Source organism: Astyanax mexicanus, unplaced genomic scaffold (assembly GCF_023375975.1).
Source record: "Astyanax mexicanus isolate ESR-SI-001 unplaced genomic scaffold, AstMex3_surface scaffold_87, whole genome shotgun sequence".
Classification (NCBI taxonomy): domain Eukaryota; kingdom Metazoa; phylum Chordata; class Actinopteri; order Characiformes; family Acestrorhamphidae; genus Astyanax; species Astyanax mexicanus.
Window position 1 is genome coordinate 837 of NW_026040097.1, and position 19,907 is coordinate 20,743.

The following is a 19,907-nucleotide window of genomic DNA, read 5'->3' on the forward strand; positions in this document are numbered from 1 at the left end:
TAATCTACAGTTACAGTAGATACAGAATCACCAGCACCGTAATCTGTTGTACCCGTACTGCTCTGTAATTAATCTACAGTTACAGTAGATACAGAATCACAAGCACCGTAATCTGTTGTACCCATACTGCTCTGTAATTAATCTACAGTTACAGTAGATACAGAATCACCAGCACTGTAATCTGTTGTACCCATACTGCTCTGTAATTAATCTACAGTTACAGTAGATACAGAATCACCAGCACTGTAATCTGTTGTACCGTACTGCTCTGTAATTAATCTACAGTTACAGTAGATACAGAATCACCAGCACTGTAATCTGTTGTACCCATACTGCTCTCTGACTCTATAAACTTCCTGTAATTGATTTGAATAATATCAGAAACGTCCAATAAAAAGTTTCACACTGTAAACCAACCGGATCACGGATCAGCTGATACAGACCGGGACCGGATCTACTGGTCAGAGCGAGTTTTGGTTCTTCCAGATCATGGTTCTGACCCAAACGAGCCCGGAGTAACAACAGCTTCAGATTAGAACAAATCTCAAACTAATCTGGAGAATCTCGAGTTAAGAGCAGATATTGATCAGCAGAGTGAGCTCACCCAATCGGGTTCTGTGGTTTTGGAAAGTGTGATTAGAGTATTGATCTGAACCCTGATATTATTAATTACCTTCACTTCGTAATAGTGCACTCCGTATGTGGGCAGCGCCTCCACCAGGCTCAGGTACCTGAAACACAGCACCACTGTTATTCACACAGCCAATCACAGCCACCCACAGCCAATCACATTAAACACACATCCAGCTGATGCACGACTTAGCACTGGAGCTGCTATACTAATATAGCTACATATACCTAGCGCCTCTGCTAAATAATGGGGTCTTAGATCCCATTGCTTCTTAGCTACATTAGCTTTGTAGCTCCAGAGCTAACTGGGTTAGAGTATAGTATATTATATTTATATATAGTTTAATATTGTACATTAACTGTTAGCTACATTAGTGTCTGCAGTGCCTCTACTGGCCAAATGAAGGTACTGTAATACTCACTGGACGATGGCCTGACCCCTGGACACGCCCCTCAACATCTTATACTGTTCCACCACTCGCTCCTCACTGCAGAGATACACACACGGTTACACACACACACTACACACACACACACTATACACACACACACACTACACACACACACGGTTACACACACACACTATACACACACACACTATACACACACACACTATACACACTCACACACTATACACACACACACACTATACACACACACACTATACACACACACACTATACACACACACACACTATACACACTCACACACTATACACACACACACACTATACACACACACACACTATACACACACGGTTACACACACACACTATACACACACACACTATACACACTCACACACTATACACACACACACACTATACACACACACACACTATACACACACGGTTACACACACACACTATACACACACACACACACACTATACACACACACACTATACACACACACACACTATACACACTCACACTATACACACACACACACTATACACACACACTATACACACACACTACACACACACACTATACACACTCACACTATACACACACACTACACACACACACTATACACACTCACACTATACACACACACACTATACACACTCACACTATACACACTCACACTATACACACTCACACTATACACACACACACTATACACACACACACTATACACACACACTCACACTATACACACTCACACTATACACACACACTCACACTATACACACTCACACAATACACACACACACACTATAAACACACACTATATACACACACACACACTGTACACACACTCACTATACACTCACACACTATACACACACTATACACACACTATACACACACACACTATACACACTCACACTATACACACTCACACTATACACACTCACACTATACACACTCACACTATACACACTCACACTATACACACACACACTATACACACACACTCACACTATACACACACACACACTATACACACTCACACTATACACACTCACACTATACACACACACACTATACACACACACACACTATACACACACACACTATACACACTCACACTATACACACTCACACTATACACACACACACTATACACACACACACTATACACACACACACACTATACACACACACACTATACACACTCACACTATACACACTCACACTATACACACTCACACTATACACACTCACACTATACACACACACACTATACACACACACACTATACACACACACACACTATACACACTCACACTATACACACACACACACTATACACACTCACACTATACACACACACTACACACACACACTCACACTATACACACACACACTATACACACTCACACTATACACACTCACACTATACACACTCACACTATACACACACACACACTATACACACACACTATACACACACACACTATACACACACACACTATACACACTCACACTATACACACACACACTATACACACACACACTATACACACACACACTATACACACACACACACACTATACACACACACACACTATACACACACACACACTATACACACACACACTATACACACACACACTATACACACACACACACACTATACACACACACACACTATACACACACACACACTATACACACACACACACTATACACACACACACTATACACACACACACTATACACACACACACTATACACACACACACACTATACACACACACACACTATACACACACACACACTATACACACACACACACTATACACACACACACTATACACACACACACACTATACACACACACACACTATACACACACACACTATACACACACACACACTATACACACACACACTATACACACACACACACTATACACACACACACACTATACACACACACACACTATACACACACACACTATACACACACACACTATACACACACACACTATACACACACACACTATACACACACACTATACACACTCACACACTATACACACACACACTATACACACACACTATACACACTCACACACTATACACACACACACACACTATACACACTCACACACTATACACACACACACACACACACACACTATACACACACACTATACACACACACACTATACACACACACACACTATACACACACACACTATACACACACACACACTATACACACACACACTATACACACACACACTATACACACACACTATACACACACACACACTATACACACACACACACTATACACACACACACTATACACACACACTATACACACACACTATACACACACTATACACACACACACTATACACACACACTATACACACACACTATACACACACACACACTATACACACACACACACACACACACACTATACACACACACACACTATACACACACACACTATACACACACACACACTATACACACACACACTATACACACACACACACTATACACACACACACACTATACACACACACACTATACACACACACACACTATACACACACACACACTATACACACACACACTATACACACACACACACTATACACACACACACTATACACACACACACTATACACACACACACACTATACACACACACTATACACACACACACACTATACACACACACACACTATACACACACACACTATACACACACACTATACACACTCACACACTATACACACACACACACACACACACACTATACACACACACACACTATACACACTCACACACTATACACACACACACTATACACACACACAATATACACACACACACACTATACACACACACACTATACACACACACACACACACTATACACACACACTATACACACACACACTATACACACACACACACACTATACACACACACACACACTATACACACACACACACTATACACACACACACTATACACACACACACTATACACACACACACTATACACACACGGTTACACACACACACTATACACACTCACACTATACACACACGGTTACACACACACACTATACACACTCACACTATACACACACACACTATACACACACACACTATACACACACACACTATACACTATACACACACACACTATACACACACACACACTATACACACACACACTACACACACACACACTATACACACACACACACAGTACACACACACACTATACACACACACACACTATACACACACACACTATATACACACACACACTATACACACTCACACACTATACACACACACTATACACACACACACTATACACACTATATACACACACACTATATACACACACACTATACACACACACACACTATACACACACACACACTATACACACTCACACTATACACACACACACTATACACACACACACACTATACACACACTATACACACACACACTATACACACTCACACTATACACACACTATACACACACTATACACACACACTATACACACACACACACTATACACACTCACACTATACACACACACACACTATACACACACACACACTATACACACACACACTATACACACACACACTATACACACACTATACACACACACACTATACACACTCACACTATACACACACTATACACACACTATACACACACACACTATACACACACACACTATACACACTCACACTATACACACACACACTATACACACACACACACTATACACACACACACACTATACACACACACTATACACACACACACACTATACACACACACACACACTATACACACACACTATACACACACACACTATACACACTATATACACACACACTATACACACACACACTATACACACTATACACACACACTATACACACACACACACTATACACACACACACACTATACACACACACACACACTATACACACACACACACTATACACACACACTACACACACACACTATACACACACACTATACACACTCACACTATACACACACACTATACACACACACACACACACTATACACACACACTATACACACACACACTATACACACACACACTATACACACACACACACTATACACACACACTATACACACACACACTATACACACACACTATACACACACACACACTATACACACACACACACTATACACACACTATACACACACACACTATACACACACTATACACACACACACACTATACACACACACACTATACACACACACACACTATACACACACACACTATACACACACACACACTATACACACACACACACTATACACACACACACTATACACACTCACACTATACACACTCACACTATACACACACACACTCTACACACTCACACTATACACACACACACTATACACACACACACTATACACACACACACTATACACACTCACACTATACACACACACTATACACACACACACACACTATACACACACACACACTATACACACACACACTATACACACTCACACTATACACACACACTATACACACACACACTATACACACACACACACACTATACACACACACACACTATACACACTCACACTATACACACACACTATACACACACACACACACTATACACACACACACTATACACACACACACTATACACACTCACACTATACACACACACTATACACACACACACACACACTATACACACACACACTATACACACACACTATACACACACACACACACACTATACACACACACACTATACACACACACACTATACACACACACACTATACACACTCACACTATACACACACACTATACACACACACACACACTATACACACTATACACACACACACTATACACACACACACTATACACACACACTATACACACACACACACTATACACACACACTATACACACACACTCACTATACACACACACACACTATACACACACACTATACACACACACACACTATACACACACACTATACACACACACTATACACACACACACACTATACACACACTATACACACACACTATACACACACACTATACACACACACTATACACACACACACACACACTATACACACACACTATACACACACACACACACTATACACACACTATACACACACACACACTATACACACACACACTATACACACACACTATACACACACACACTATACACACACTATACACACACACACACTATACACACACACTATACACACACACACTATACACACACTATACACACACACACACACACTATACACACACACACTATACACACACACACACACTATACACACACACACACACTATACACACACACACACACACTATACACACACACACTATACACACACACACTATACACACACACACTATACACACACACACACACACACACTATACACACTTTACACACTATACACACACACACACTATACACACACACACTATACACACACACACACTATACACACACACACTATACACACACACACTATACACACACACACACACACACTATACACACTATACACACTATACACACACACACACTATACACACACACACACTATACACACACACACTATACACACACACACACTATACACACACACACACTTTACACACACACACTCATCACACACACACTTTACACACTTTACACACACACACACACACACACACACACACACTATACACACACACTCACTATACACACACTTTACACACACACACACACACACACTATACACACACACACACACACTTTACACACTTTACACACACACACACACTATACACACACACACACACACTGTACACACGCACACTCATCACACAGTGTGTGTGTGTATAGATTGTGTGTGTGTGATGAGTGTGTGTGTGTGTGTAAAGTGTGTAAAGTGTGTGTGTGTGTGTGTATAGTGTGTGTGTGTGTGTGTGATGAGTGCGTGTCTGTATAGTGTGTGTATAGTGTGTGTGTGTGTATAGTGTGTGTGTGTGATGAGTGTGTGTATAGTGTGTGATGAGTGTGTGTGTAAAGTGTGTGTGTGTGTGATGAGTGTGTATAGTGTGTGATGAGTGTGTGTGTGTGATGTGTGTGTGTGTGATGAGTGTGTGTATAGTGTGTGATGAGTGTGTGTGTGTGTGTGATGAGTGTGTGTATAGTGTGTGATGAGTGTGTGTATAGTGTGTGATGAGTGTGTGTGTGTGTGATGAGTGTGTGTGATGAGTGTGTGTGTGTGTATAGTGTGTGATGAGTGTGTGTGTGTGTGTATAGTGTGTGATGTGTGTGTGTATAGTGTGTGATGAGTGTGTGTATAGTGTGTGATGAGTGTGTGTATAGTGTGTGATGAGTGTGTGTGTGTATAGTGTGTGATGAGTGTGTGTGTGTGTGTGATGAGTGTGTGTATAGTGTGTGATGAGTGTGTGTATAGTGTGTGATGAGTGTGTGTATAGTGTGTGATGAGTGTGTGTATAGTGTGTGATGAGTGTGTGTGTGTGTGTGATGAGTGTGTGTATAGTGTGTGATGAGTGTGTGTATAGTGTGTGATGAGTGTGTGTGTATAGTGTGTGATGAGTGTGTGTGTGTGTGTGATGAGTGTGTGTATAGTGTGTGATGAGTGTGTGTATAGTGTGTGATGAGTGTGTGTGTGTGTGTGATGAGTGTGTGTATAGTGTGTGATGAGTGTGTGTATAGTGTGTGATGAGTGTGTGTATAGTGTGTGATGAGTGTGTGTGTATAGTGTGTGATGAGTGTGTGTGTGTGTGTGATGAGTGTGTGTATAGTGTGTGATGAGTGTGTGTATAGTGTGTGATGAGTGTGTGTATAGTGTGTGTATAGTGTGTGATGAGTGTGTGTGTGTGTACAGTTTATTGAGTTTACAGGTAATCGTTTCTCAGGTGTAATATGCAGATTAGGTGAAGGTGTGGAAGGTGTGCGGTTGATCATGTGATTCGCTGGGTAAACTGATCTAAACTACGTTTTCTGTAAAATGATCGTAAACCAAAACATTCCATCAGTACTTCAGAGAAAGCTCCGCCCCTTCTCTCTGTACTGTCTGTGATTGGAGGAGCTGCTGGATAAACCAGCTGTTGGTGAAAAGATTTCTCGACATATTTAACCAAAAGTGTTTAACCAGAACCAGCAGCGTTTAATCAGCTACCTTAAATTTAAGGTAGTATTGTGTAAATTCCTCCTTAAACATTTTAACTTTACCTTCCTTTCCACACTTTTTATTATTATTATTATTATTATTATTATTATTATTGGGTGGGTTGTTTGATACCAGTAGGCGAGAGACGGATGCTCCTTCAGGACTCTGGTGGGGAGAGTGGGAAGCTTCTTCAAATCCGCTCTGCAGCTCTCATCACTGCAACATCACAATAATCACAATCATCACTGCAACATCACAATCATCACAATCATCACAGCAACATCACAATAATCACAATCATCACTGCAACATCACAATCATCACTGCAACATCACAATCATCACAATCATCACAGCAACATCACAATCATCACAATCATCACCGCAACATCACAATCATCACTGCAACATCACAATAATCACAATCATCACTGCAACATCACAATCATCACTGCAACATCACAATCATCACAATCATCACTGCAACATCACAATCATCACAATCATCACAGCAACATCACAATCATCACCGCAACATCACAATCATCACTGCAACATCACAATCATCACAATCATCACTGCAGCATCACAATCATCACAATCATCACTGCGACATCGCAATCATCACAATAATCACTGCAACATCACATGTATCACCATCATCACTGCAACATCACAATCATCACAATCATCACTGCAACATCACAATCATCACAATCATCACTGCAACATCACAGTCATCACTGCAACATCACAATCATCACTGCAACATCACAAATATTACAATCATCACTGCAACATCACAATCGTCGCTGCATCACAATCATCACTGCAACATCACAATCATCACAATCATCACTGCAACATCACAATCATCACTGCAACATCACAATTATTACTGCAACATCACAATTATCACAATCATCACTGCACCTTCACAATCATCACTGCAACATCACAATCATCACTGCAACATCACAGTCATCACAATAATCACTGCAACATCACATGTATCACCATCATCACTGCAACATCACAATCATCACAGTCATCACTGCATACAGTGAGAGGTGAGGAGTCTGGATTTACTCACCTGCTGAAATCACCTTTAGCTTCCTGTAATTATAAAAAAAACCTTCAGACACTGAACACACCTGCACTTTTCACACCTGATTGAACCTGTTCACGCCTACCTTAACCTGTTCACACCTGCCCTAGCCTGTTCACACCTGCCTTAATCTGTTCACCACCAGCCTTAACCTGTTCACACCTGCCTTAACATGTTCACAACTGCCTTAACCTGTTCACACCAGCCTTAACCTGTTTACACATGTCTTAACCTGTTCACACCTGCCTTAACCTGTTCACACCTGCCTTAACCTGTTCACACCAGCCTTAACCTGTTTACACATGTCTTAACCTGTTTACACCAGCCTTAATCTGTTCACACCTGCTATAGCCAGTTCACACCAGCCTTAACCTGTTCACACCTGCCTTAACCTGTTCACAACTGCCTTAACCTGTTCACACCTGCCTTAACCTGTTCACACCAGCCTTAACCTGTTCACACCTGCCTTAACCTGTTCACACCTGCCTTAACCTGTTCACACCAGCCTTAACCTGTTCAGACCTGCCTTAACCTGTTCACACCAGCCTTAACCTGTTCACACCTGCTATAGCCTCTTCACACCTGCCTTAACCTGTTCACACCAGCCTTAATCTGTTCACACCTGCCTTAACCTGTTCACACTTGAACCTGCTTCAACGTTCGTTATTTGTAACACTTGTAACGCTCACTTCAGACTGTTCTCACCTGTAGAGTGTGTGCAGCCAGTTTAAACACCAGTTCACTCTCCACCTCTATATCGCCCTGCAACACACACACAAATACACACACATATACACACACTTTAAATAGTTACTTTACACTTTAAAATACACACTAGTAATTGGTTAGTTAATTGGTACACATTATTTCAGGCAGAATTCAACCCAAACCCTGATCAATAAATAATATCTCCACCCAGAATGAAAGAACCTACAGGAATGAAACTTGGTGGGTGGGTCTGACATCATAATATATGTAAATGATTAGTAAGAAGCCTCAGAGAGGAGATGTGGGGAATCGCAGGTCTCAGCTGTTGGAGGCGGATCTGAGAGATTTACACCAACTTCAGAGAGGAGGAACCACAGACATGACTGAGGACATTCAGAGTGCAGTGATGATCTCCAGCTTCGTCATGTTAGTGCCAGCACTGCCGGCAGACTGCTCCACACACTGCTGCTCCACACACTGCTGCTGCTCCACACACTGCTGCTCCACACACTGCTGCTCCACACACTGCTGCTGCTGCTCCACACACTGCTGCTCCACACACTGCTGCTCCACACACTGCTGCTCCACACACTGCTGCTGCTGCTCCACACACTGCTGCTGCTCCACACACTGCTGCTCCACACACTGCTGCTGCTGCTCCACACACTGCTGCTCCACACACTGCTGCTGCTCCACACACTGCTGCTGCTGCTCCACACACTGCTGCTGCTCCACACACTGCTGCTCCACACACTGCTGCTGCTGCTCCACACACTGCTGCTCCACACACTGCTGCTGCTGCTCCACACACTGCTGCTGCTCCACACACTGCTGCTGCTGCTCCACACACTGCTGCTCCACACACTGCTGCTGCTCCACACACTGCTGCTGCTGCTCCACACACTGCTGCTCCACACACTGCTGCTGCTCCACACACTGCTGCTCCACACACTGCTGCTGCTGCTCCACACACTGCTGCTCCACACACTGCTGCTCCACACACTGCTGCTCCACACACTGCTGCTGCTGCTCCACACACTGCTGCTGCTCCACACACTGCTGCTCCACACACTGCTGCTGCTGCTCCACACACTGCTGCTCCACACACTGCTGCTCCACACACTGCTGCTGCTCCACACACTGCTGCTGCTGCTCCACACACTGCTGCTGCTGCTCCACACACTGCTGCTCCACACACTGCTGCTGCTGCTCCACACACTGCTGCTCCACACACTGCTGCTCCACACACTGCTGCTGCTCCACACACTGCTGCTGCTGCTCCACACACTGCTGCTGCTGCTCCACACACTGCTGCTCCACACACTGCTGCTGCTCCACACACTGCTGCTGCTGCTCCACACACTGCTGCTGCTCCACACACTGCTGCTCCACACACTGCTGCTGCTGCTCCACACACTGCTGCTGCTCCACACACTGCTGCTGCTGCTCCACACACTGCTGCTCCACACACTGCTGCTGCTGCTCCACACACTGCTGCTCCACACACTGCTGCTGCTCCACACACTGCTGCTGCTGCTCCACACACTGCTGCTCCACACACTGCTGCTGCTGCTCCACACACTGCTGCTCCACACACTGCTGCTGCTGCTCCACACACTGCTGCTGCTGCTCCACACACTGCTGCTGCTCCACACACTGCTGCTGCTGCTCCACACACTGCTGCTGCTCCACACACTGCTGCTGCTGCTCCACACACTGCTGCTGCTCCACACACTGCTGCTGCTGCTCCACACACTGCTGCTGCTCCACACACTGCTGCTGCTCCACACACTGCCGGCAGACTGCTCCACACACTGCTGCTGCTGCTCCACACACTGCTGCTGCTCCACACACTGCCGGCAGACTGCTCCACACACTGCTGCTGCTGCTCCACACACTGCTGCTGCTGCTCCACACACTGCTGCTGCTCCACACACTGCTGCTGCTCCACACACTGCTGCTGCTGCTCCACACACTGCTGCTCCACACACTGCTGCTGCTCCACACACTGCTGCTGCTGCTCCACACACTGCTGCTCCACACACTGCTGCTGCTGCTCCACACACTGCTGCTGCTCCACACACTGCTGCTGCTGCTCCACACACTGCTGCTGCTGCTCCACACACTGCTGCTCCACACACTGCTGCTGCTGCTCCACACACTGCTGCTGTATCTCCAGATCTATAATCCTTGATTATAGAAAATGTGTGGAATGCTATTGGACGAGACTTACGTTATAAATAGCAGCTTTAGCGTTGAGGAAGAACAGCTCCACGGTCACATGATCCTTCAGCAGAGAAATATTCTCTATATAAAACCTGAGAGAAAACACAGAGACTTTTATTATGTAAGTTATATTTCATTTCACTTTACTGTCTGTGTTCAGATTTTAATTTACATTAAAATAAATATATATATATATTCTTTTATAGAAGCATCATTTAAAATCTGGATTAATATGATGGTTCTAGATAGTTCTGGGTGGTTCTGTTTGTAGGTGAGTGTGAGACAGTCAGGATAAGATACCTGACCAGGAAGTTGAGGGGGATCGGTCCGGACTTCTTGGAAAAGTCATGATCCAGAACTCTGCGGTCCAACTGCAACCACTTACACTGACCACTAGAGGAGCAGGAAACGCCAGAAACGCCAGAAACGTGAGAAACGTGAGAAACGTGACCCTGTCATAAAATTCTCACTTAACTAAAACTAAACTAAAACTAAATTATTCAGAATATTAATTTAATAATTTTCATATGTCATAATGATTATTATTATTTTAGTTTACAGAATAACTTACAATTACTTTTAAATAATAATAATAATAATAATAATAATATATGTATATTATTATACGTTTAACGGATTATCGCAACTTACGTGTCGTCAGTAAAAGTGAATCCGAAATATTCTTTCTCTTTCAGGTTAAAGTGGGAGGAGACTAAATCCAGGAGTTCCCGGGACAACAGCTTTGGCTACAGGATAAAAACATAAACATTAATATACATGAAAATACATTAATAAAACATTTATACAAAATAAATATAAATATGTTTATATCAGTGTTTAGTAAGAGTATCTACCTGTAATTAAAATCAGATATAGCATCAACATATTCTTACACCGTGTGAAGTGTTATTATTATTATTATTATTATTATTATTATTATTATTATTAATATTTATAGAGGTGGTGTGATTAGAGTTGTAGAGAGTTGTAAAGTCGTACCTGAACCAGCAGCTCCAGGGTTCGGTTATCCAGCAGGAGAACCTGGCAGAGCCGTCCCTCCGTCATCTGCAGATCAATAATCAGATCAATAATCAGATTAATAATCAGATTAATAAACAGATCACATCTATCATCCATCCCTTCATCTCAAACCCCGGCTCTGAATGAAATAAGCTGAAGTTATGAAAGTGTTTCAGCTCTTTAATAAACAAATATAAAATCTTTCTGGATCAGCTCTGCTAAAGATCACGTCCCGTACCAAACCGTCCCGTACCAAACCGTCCCGTACCTGATACAACTGATCCAGGTAGAAACAGAGCTTCAGACACTTCTGACACGCCCCCATCCCGCCTTCCTCCGTCCCGCACCAAACCGTCCCGTACCAAACCGTCCCGTACCTGATACACCTGATCCAGGTAGAAACAGGGCTTCAGACACTTCCGACATGCCCCCATCCCGCCCTCCTCCGTCCCCAAACCGTCCCGTACCAAACTGTCTCGTACAGTCCTCCTGCCGCCCGTTGCACTAAAGCTCCGGGTTCTGGTCCGGCTGGTACGGCCTGCCGCCGGTCTGGGTCACCACCGCTCTGTAGACATGCCGGACTTTGGCCTGCGCTAATGCTACAATAATGCTATGCTAATTCCTAACACTAATCTGTACAGAGTGAACTAAACCTCAAATCAACCCCAATAATCAAACTGTCCTCAGATCACACCTACTGATCAAACCAACAACCAACCGGACCATCCAGACTGTTCTCAGTCCAATAATCAGGTTCTGTCATTCTCTATCAGTCTCTATCTCTCTCTCTCTCTCTCTCTCTCTATATATATATATATATATATCACTTTCTCTCTCTCTATCACTTTTTTCTTTATTTCTCTCTCTCTCTCTTTCTCTTTATAACTCGTCTGTAAGAGAGGGGGATGTGTGATGGCTGATGGAGGGGAAGTTTCTGATATCTCTCTGGATCTGGATCTGATCTCAGATCTGTCTGGGCTGGAGGTTCTGTTGAATAATTAATTCTCCAGCCGTCGTTTGGTCTGCAGATCCAGGATAATCACCGGTCTGAGCCGCTCCACCTTCACCTCCATATCCACCTCCTCCACCTTCACCTCAATCTCCACCCTTCTCCACCTTCACCTCCATCTCCACCTCCTCCACCTTCGCCTCCATCTCCACCTCCTCCACCTTTACCTCCATTTCTACCTCCTCCACCTTCACCTCCTTCACTTTCACCTCCATCTCCACAGTTACAGTAGATACAGAATCACCAGCACTGTAATCTGTTGTACCCGTACTGCTCTGTAATTAATCTACAGTTACAGTAGATACAGAATCACCAGCACCGTAATCTGTTGTACCCGTACTGCTCTGTAATTAATCTACAGTTACAGTAGATACAGAATCACCAGCACTGTAATCTGTTGTACCCATACTGCTCTGTAATTAATCTACAGTTACAGTAGATACAGAATCACCAGCACTGTAATCTGTTGTACCCGTACTGCTCTGTAATTAATCTACAGTTACAGTAGATACAGAATCACCAGCACTGTAATCTGTTGTACCCGTACTGCTCTGTAATTAATCTACAGTTACAGTAGATACAGAATCACCAGCACCGTAATCTGTTGTACCCGTACTGCTCTGTAATTAATCTACAGTTACAGTAGATACAGAATCACCAGCACTGTAATCTGTTGTACCCATACTGCGCCGTACAGTGCTGCAGTCTTCCAGGGACAGGATAACCACTCATGCTGTAAATTAACTGAGAATAAGAGCTATGCATCTGTAACACACACAAAACATTTTCACTCTCTGTGTGTAAAGTGTGTGTGTGTGTGTGTGTGTGTAAAGTGTGTGTATGGGGTGTAAGTTACACCAGTAAGAACATAGCAGATGTACGTTCAGAGACTCAAGAGAACTCCAGATAAACTCCAGCCCAACTAAACTTCTTTAATATATTTACATTCTACTAAAATAATTACTCCAGTAAAGTATAGATAAAATACATTTATACTAAAGTAATGTAATAAGGTATTTGTAATTCATTACTTCACACTTCTGATAGTAAGCTTGTTTTTTTTTCTCTCAGAAGTGAGACAGTACCCGGCCCATTCTTCTGATCAGGCCGAGCGACTCGTCCCGCCGCATCCTGTTTATCCAGCTCAGCCTTCTGCTACTTCCTGTCCAGAGAGGAAGTACAGGAGCAACAAACAAACCTGATCTTACTGTCTCGTCCCAACCCCCGCCCTGACACTGTCCCGTCTGACCCACAAAGTTACCATCCCGACCCGTCCTGCCTCCACCCCGACCCGTCCCGACCCGTCCTGCCTCCATCCCGACCCGTCCTGCCTCCATCCCGACCCGTCCTGCCTCCATCCCGACCCGTCCTGCCTCCATCCCGACCTGTCCCGACCCGTCCTGCCTCCATCTCGACCCGTTCCGACACATCCTGCCTCCACCCTGACCCCTACTGCCTCCATCCCAGACTGAAGCTGGTTAGACTGAAGCTGGTTTAGACTGGAGCTGGTTTAGACTGGAGCTGGTTAGACTGGAGCTGGTTTAGACTGGAGCTGGTTAGACTGGAGCTGGTTAGACTGAAGCTGGTTAGACTGAAGCTGGTTTAGACTGGAGCTGGTTAGACTGGAGCTGGTTAGACTGGAGCTGGTTAGATTGGAGCTGGTTAGACTAGAGCTGGTTAGACTGGAGCTGTTTAGACTGGAGCTGGTTTAGATTGAAGCTGGTTTAGACTGGAGCTGGTTAGACTGGAGCTGGTTAGACTGGAGCTGGTTAGACTGGAGCTGGTTAGACTAGAGCTGGTTAGACTGGAGCTGTTTAGACTGGAGCTGTTTAGACTGGATCTGGTTTAGATTGAAGCTGGTTAGACTGGAGCTGTTTAGACTGAAGCTGGTTCGGCTGAAGCTGGTTTAGCCTGGAGCTGTTTAGACTGGAGCTGGTTTAGATTGAAGCTGTTTAGACTGAAGCTGGTTAGACTGGAGCTGGTTTAGACTGGAGCTGGTTTAGATTGAAGCTGGTTAGACTGGAGCTGTTTAGACTGAAGCTGGTTAGACTGGAGCTGTTTAGACTGGAGCTGGTTAGACTGAAGCTGGTTTAGACTGGAGCTGGTTAGACTGAAGCTGTTTAGACTGGAGCTGGTTTAGATTGAAACTGGTTTAGACTGAAGCTGGTTTAGATTGAAGCTGGTTAGACTGGCGCTGGTTAGACTGGCGGTGATGGTGTGACACCAGTAAGCTGAGTCTTAGATTTTCCCAGTTTAGTAAAAAATTGTTACTGGTATTTCGAGATCTGTATCAGCAGCGCCACTGATCAGCCATATTATTAAAATCACCGGACTAACACTGTGTGGAGCAGGTTCTGACCCAAAGGTCTGGACTCCACAGAACCTCTGCAGGAGGTCTGTAGTATCTGAACCCACATTAACGCTGCAGATCCTTTTAGTTGCCAGTTCTTCAGTTTTCTGGTTCTCTGGTTTCTTGGACACTGTTTGTAGGTTTTAACCCGGCATATCGGGAACACCCGAGATGTTCTGATCCGGTCAGTCTAGAACATCACTGTTTTGTTCTGGTCAGAGTGTCACAGTTTTGCACTTGAAGAACTGCTGTAAGATCAGGAAAGTTCTACCAGGAGACTTCAACCCTGCATCACCTTACCTCGACCAATCAGCATCTTCCACCTGTCTATAGAACCCCTCTAATCACACCTGTCTTTCTGCTTTCAGAATCAACCGATTAATGTGTCCATTCATCCTCCTCGCAGTCATCAGGTAGGGAGAGGGGGTGGGGTTGGGTGGGGTTGGCTCCGCCCCCTGCCTTTTACACCCGGCAGGATCTGTAAGGGTCCAGATGTTGAGGGTCCTGGACCAATGATGGAGCCAAAGACTCCAGTCCTGTAAATCAGGATCAGAGACGGTCCTGAGGAAGATTATCAGGAGGAGGATCATCAGGAGGAGTTGATTGTATTCAGCCCACAGTATCTCCAGCTCCACCTGCACGCTCTGCTCCTCACCCACCAGCAGCACCGCTATACTGGGTGTACTGGTGCTGTACTGGTGTAATTATGGTAAACCAGCGGCTGCACTGTACTGGTTTTATATTATAGCGGTTTACTGGAAATGTAAGACCAGTAAAGACAAAGAGGAATCCAGCGTAACTCCACTGAATCTCCACCACACCCCACCCCCCTCCACCCCGCCGGTACCGGTCCAGGCTGATACCGGTTCGGTTCTGCTGATCAGGTTATTGATTATGAACATTAATGAGGTCCTACCGTTAGTGGCGCGTGGGTCAGTTCGCCGCTCGCTCGGTCCGCATCCTCCCCGCGCGCGCCTCACCACGCCTTCACCCCGGCTCACAACACACCCACATTCCGGCAGGACACGCCCCCCCGCGCGGCGATTGGCCAGCGGCTCTCTTGGAGCGGGGCTCTCGCAGGAGAGTTTAAACCACCGGTCAATCCCAGCGCGCGAGCAGGGAGGAGCCCAGCCAGTCAGAGCGGAGGTGGGCGGGGTTTGTGAGAATACGGGTGGGAAATGAAATCACGTGCCTCAAAGATCACAAAGAGAATCTGCAGCACGAGCTCCTCACCAGTCTGATCCCAGTACAGCACGAGCTCCTCACCAGTCTGATCCCAGTACAGCACGAGCTCCTCACCAGTCTGATCCCAGTACAGCACGAGCTCCTCAGTCATACCGGAGGGGGAATGATATTAGAATATGAATTAATATACAGTAATATGATAGTGATAATATATAGGAGTGATACTGAAAATAATAGCAGTGACAGTGATAATGATAGCAGTGATAGTGAAAATAACAGAAGTGATAGTGAAAATAATAGAAGTGATAGTGAAAATAATAGAAGTGATAGTGAAAATAATAGCAGTGATAGTGAAAATAATAGCAGTGATACTGAAAATAATAGCAGTGATAGTGCTAATAATAGCAGTGATAGTGAAAATAATAGAAGTGATAGTAATAATAATAGCAATGATAGTGAAAATAATAGCAGTGATAGTGAAAATAATAGCAGTGATATTGAAAATAACAGAAGTGATAGTGAAAATAACAGAAGTGATAGTGAAAATAATAGAAGTGATAGTGAAAATAATAGCAGTGATAGTGAAAATAATAGCAGTGATACTGAAAATAATAGCAGTGATAGTGCTAATAATAGCAGTGATAGTGAAAATAATAGAAGTGATAGTAATAATAATAGCAATGATAGTGAAAATAATAGCAGTGATAGTGAAAATAATAGCAGTGATATTGAAAATAACAGAAGTGATAGTGAAAATAATAGAAGTGATAGTGAAAGTAATAGCAGTGACAGTGATAATAATAGAAGTGATAGTGATGATAATAGCAGTGACAGTGATAATAATAGAAGTGAAAGTGACGATAATAGCAGTGACAGTGATAATAATAGCAGTGATAGTGATGATAATAGCAGTGATACTGAAAATAATAGCAGTGATAGTGAAAATAATAGAAGTGATAGTGAAAATAATAGAAGTGATAGTGAAAATAATAGCAGTGATACTGAAAATAATAGAAGTGATAGTGAAAATAATAGAAGTGATAGTGAAAATAATAGAAGTGATAGTGAAAATAATAGCAGTGATAGTGAAAATAATAGCAGTGATATTGAAAATAATAGCAGTGATAGTGCTAATAATAGCAGTGATAGTGAAAATAATAGAAGTGATAGTGAAAATAATAGCAGTGATAGTGAAAATAATAGAAGTGATAGTGAAAATAATAGCAGTGATAGTGAAAATAATAGCAGTGATACTGAAAATAATAGCAGTGATAGTGCTAATAATAGCAGTGATAGTAAAAATAATAGAAGTGATAGTAATAATAATAGCAATGATAGTGAAAATAATAGCAGTGATAGTGAAAATAATAGAAGTGATAGTGAAAGTAATAGCAGTGATAGTGAAAATAATAGAAGTGATAGTGAAAATAATAGAAGTGATAGTGAAAATAATAGAAGTGATAGTGAAAATAATAGCAGTGTATCAGTGATAGTGAAAATAATAGAAGTGATAGTGAAAATAATAGAAGTGATAGTGAAAATAATAGAAGTGATAGTGAAAATAATAGCAGTGTATCAGTGATATTGAAAATAATAGTATAAAATACATTTATAAATAAATACATTTAATATATATTTAAATATACTTATATAAAAATTAGCTGACTATAGAGTTGAGATTAGTGTTGTGTAGTTTACTCAATAACATTACAGAATTAATCTGCATTTATCTCTGTTACTAATATTACGAACACTGATCTTATTCTACACTCTCTCCCCCACTACTGCTACAGATCTTGTGGAGATTCCAGAAGACTGTTCAAAGAATGTTTTGTGGACAGATGAGACCAAAACTTTATCCCATCTGTGAATCATGGTGGTGGGTGTATCATGGTTTGGGCCTGTTTTGCTGCATCTGGATCAGGAAGGCTTTGCTTCATTGATGAAACAATGAATTCTGAA

General features: G+C 43.1%; 2 protein-coding genes across 2 annotated transcripts; one reads left to right on the forward strand and one right to left on the reverse strand.

Moving 5' to 3' along the window:
• Positions 1-515: 515 nt before the first annotated feature.
• On the reverse strand, positions 516-17,765 carry LOC125798861 (FERM domain-containing protein 4A-like). The gene is made up of 10 exons (XM_049474204.1): positions 17,677-17,765; positions 13,381-13,446; positions 13,033-13,127; positions 12,682-12,774; positions 12,389-12,473; positions 10,153-10,209; positions 9,433-9,455; positions 8,473-8,556; positions 1,053-1,118; positions 516-731 (listed from the first exon to the last, which is right to left on the reverse strand). The coding sequence occupies exons 2-10, from the start codon at positions 13,444-13,446 to the stop codon at positions 587-589; spliced, it is 714 nt and encodes a 237-aa protein (XP_049330161.1). The 5' UTR covers positions 17,677-17,765; the 3' UTR covers positions 516-586.
• On the forward strand, positions 17,276-19,290 carry LOC125798860 (aspartate and serine-rich protein-like; the record flags this gene model as incomplete). Its single annotated transcript, XM_049474203.1, has 4 exons — positions 17,276-17,298; positions 18,687-18,778; positions 18,876-18,883; positions 19,189-19,290. Coding segments are annotated over exons 1-4 (225 nt in total), but the record flags the coding sequence as incomplete, so codon positions are not given.
• Positions 19,291-19,907: the final 617 nt, after the last annotated feature.

What these genes read in the sequence shown, in the direction of transcription:
- LOC125798861 (XM_049474204.1), bottom strand. Translation starts at nt 13,446, where the DNA reads ATGACGGAGGGACGGCTCTGCCAGGTTCTCCTGCTGGATAACCGAACC. An exon ending in CCCTGGAGCTGCTGGTTCAG is followed by an intron (nt 13,128 to 13,380) that starts GTACGACTTTAC and finishes TTTATCCTGTAG; the next exon opens with CCAAAGCTGTTGTCCCGGGA. An exon ending in CTAAAGCTGCTATTTATAAC is followed by an intron (nt 10,210 to 12,388) that starts GTAAGTCTCGTC and finishes TGTGTGTTGCAG; the next exon opens with GGCGATATAGAGGTGGAGAG.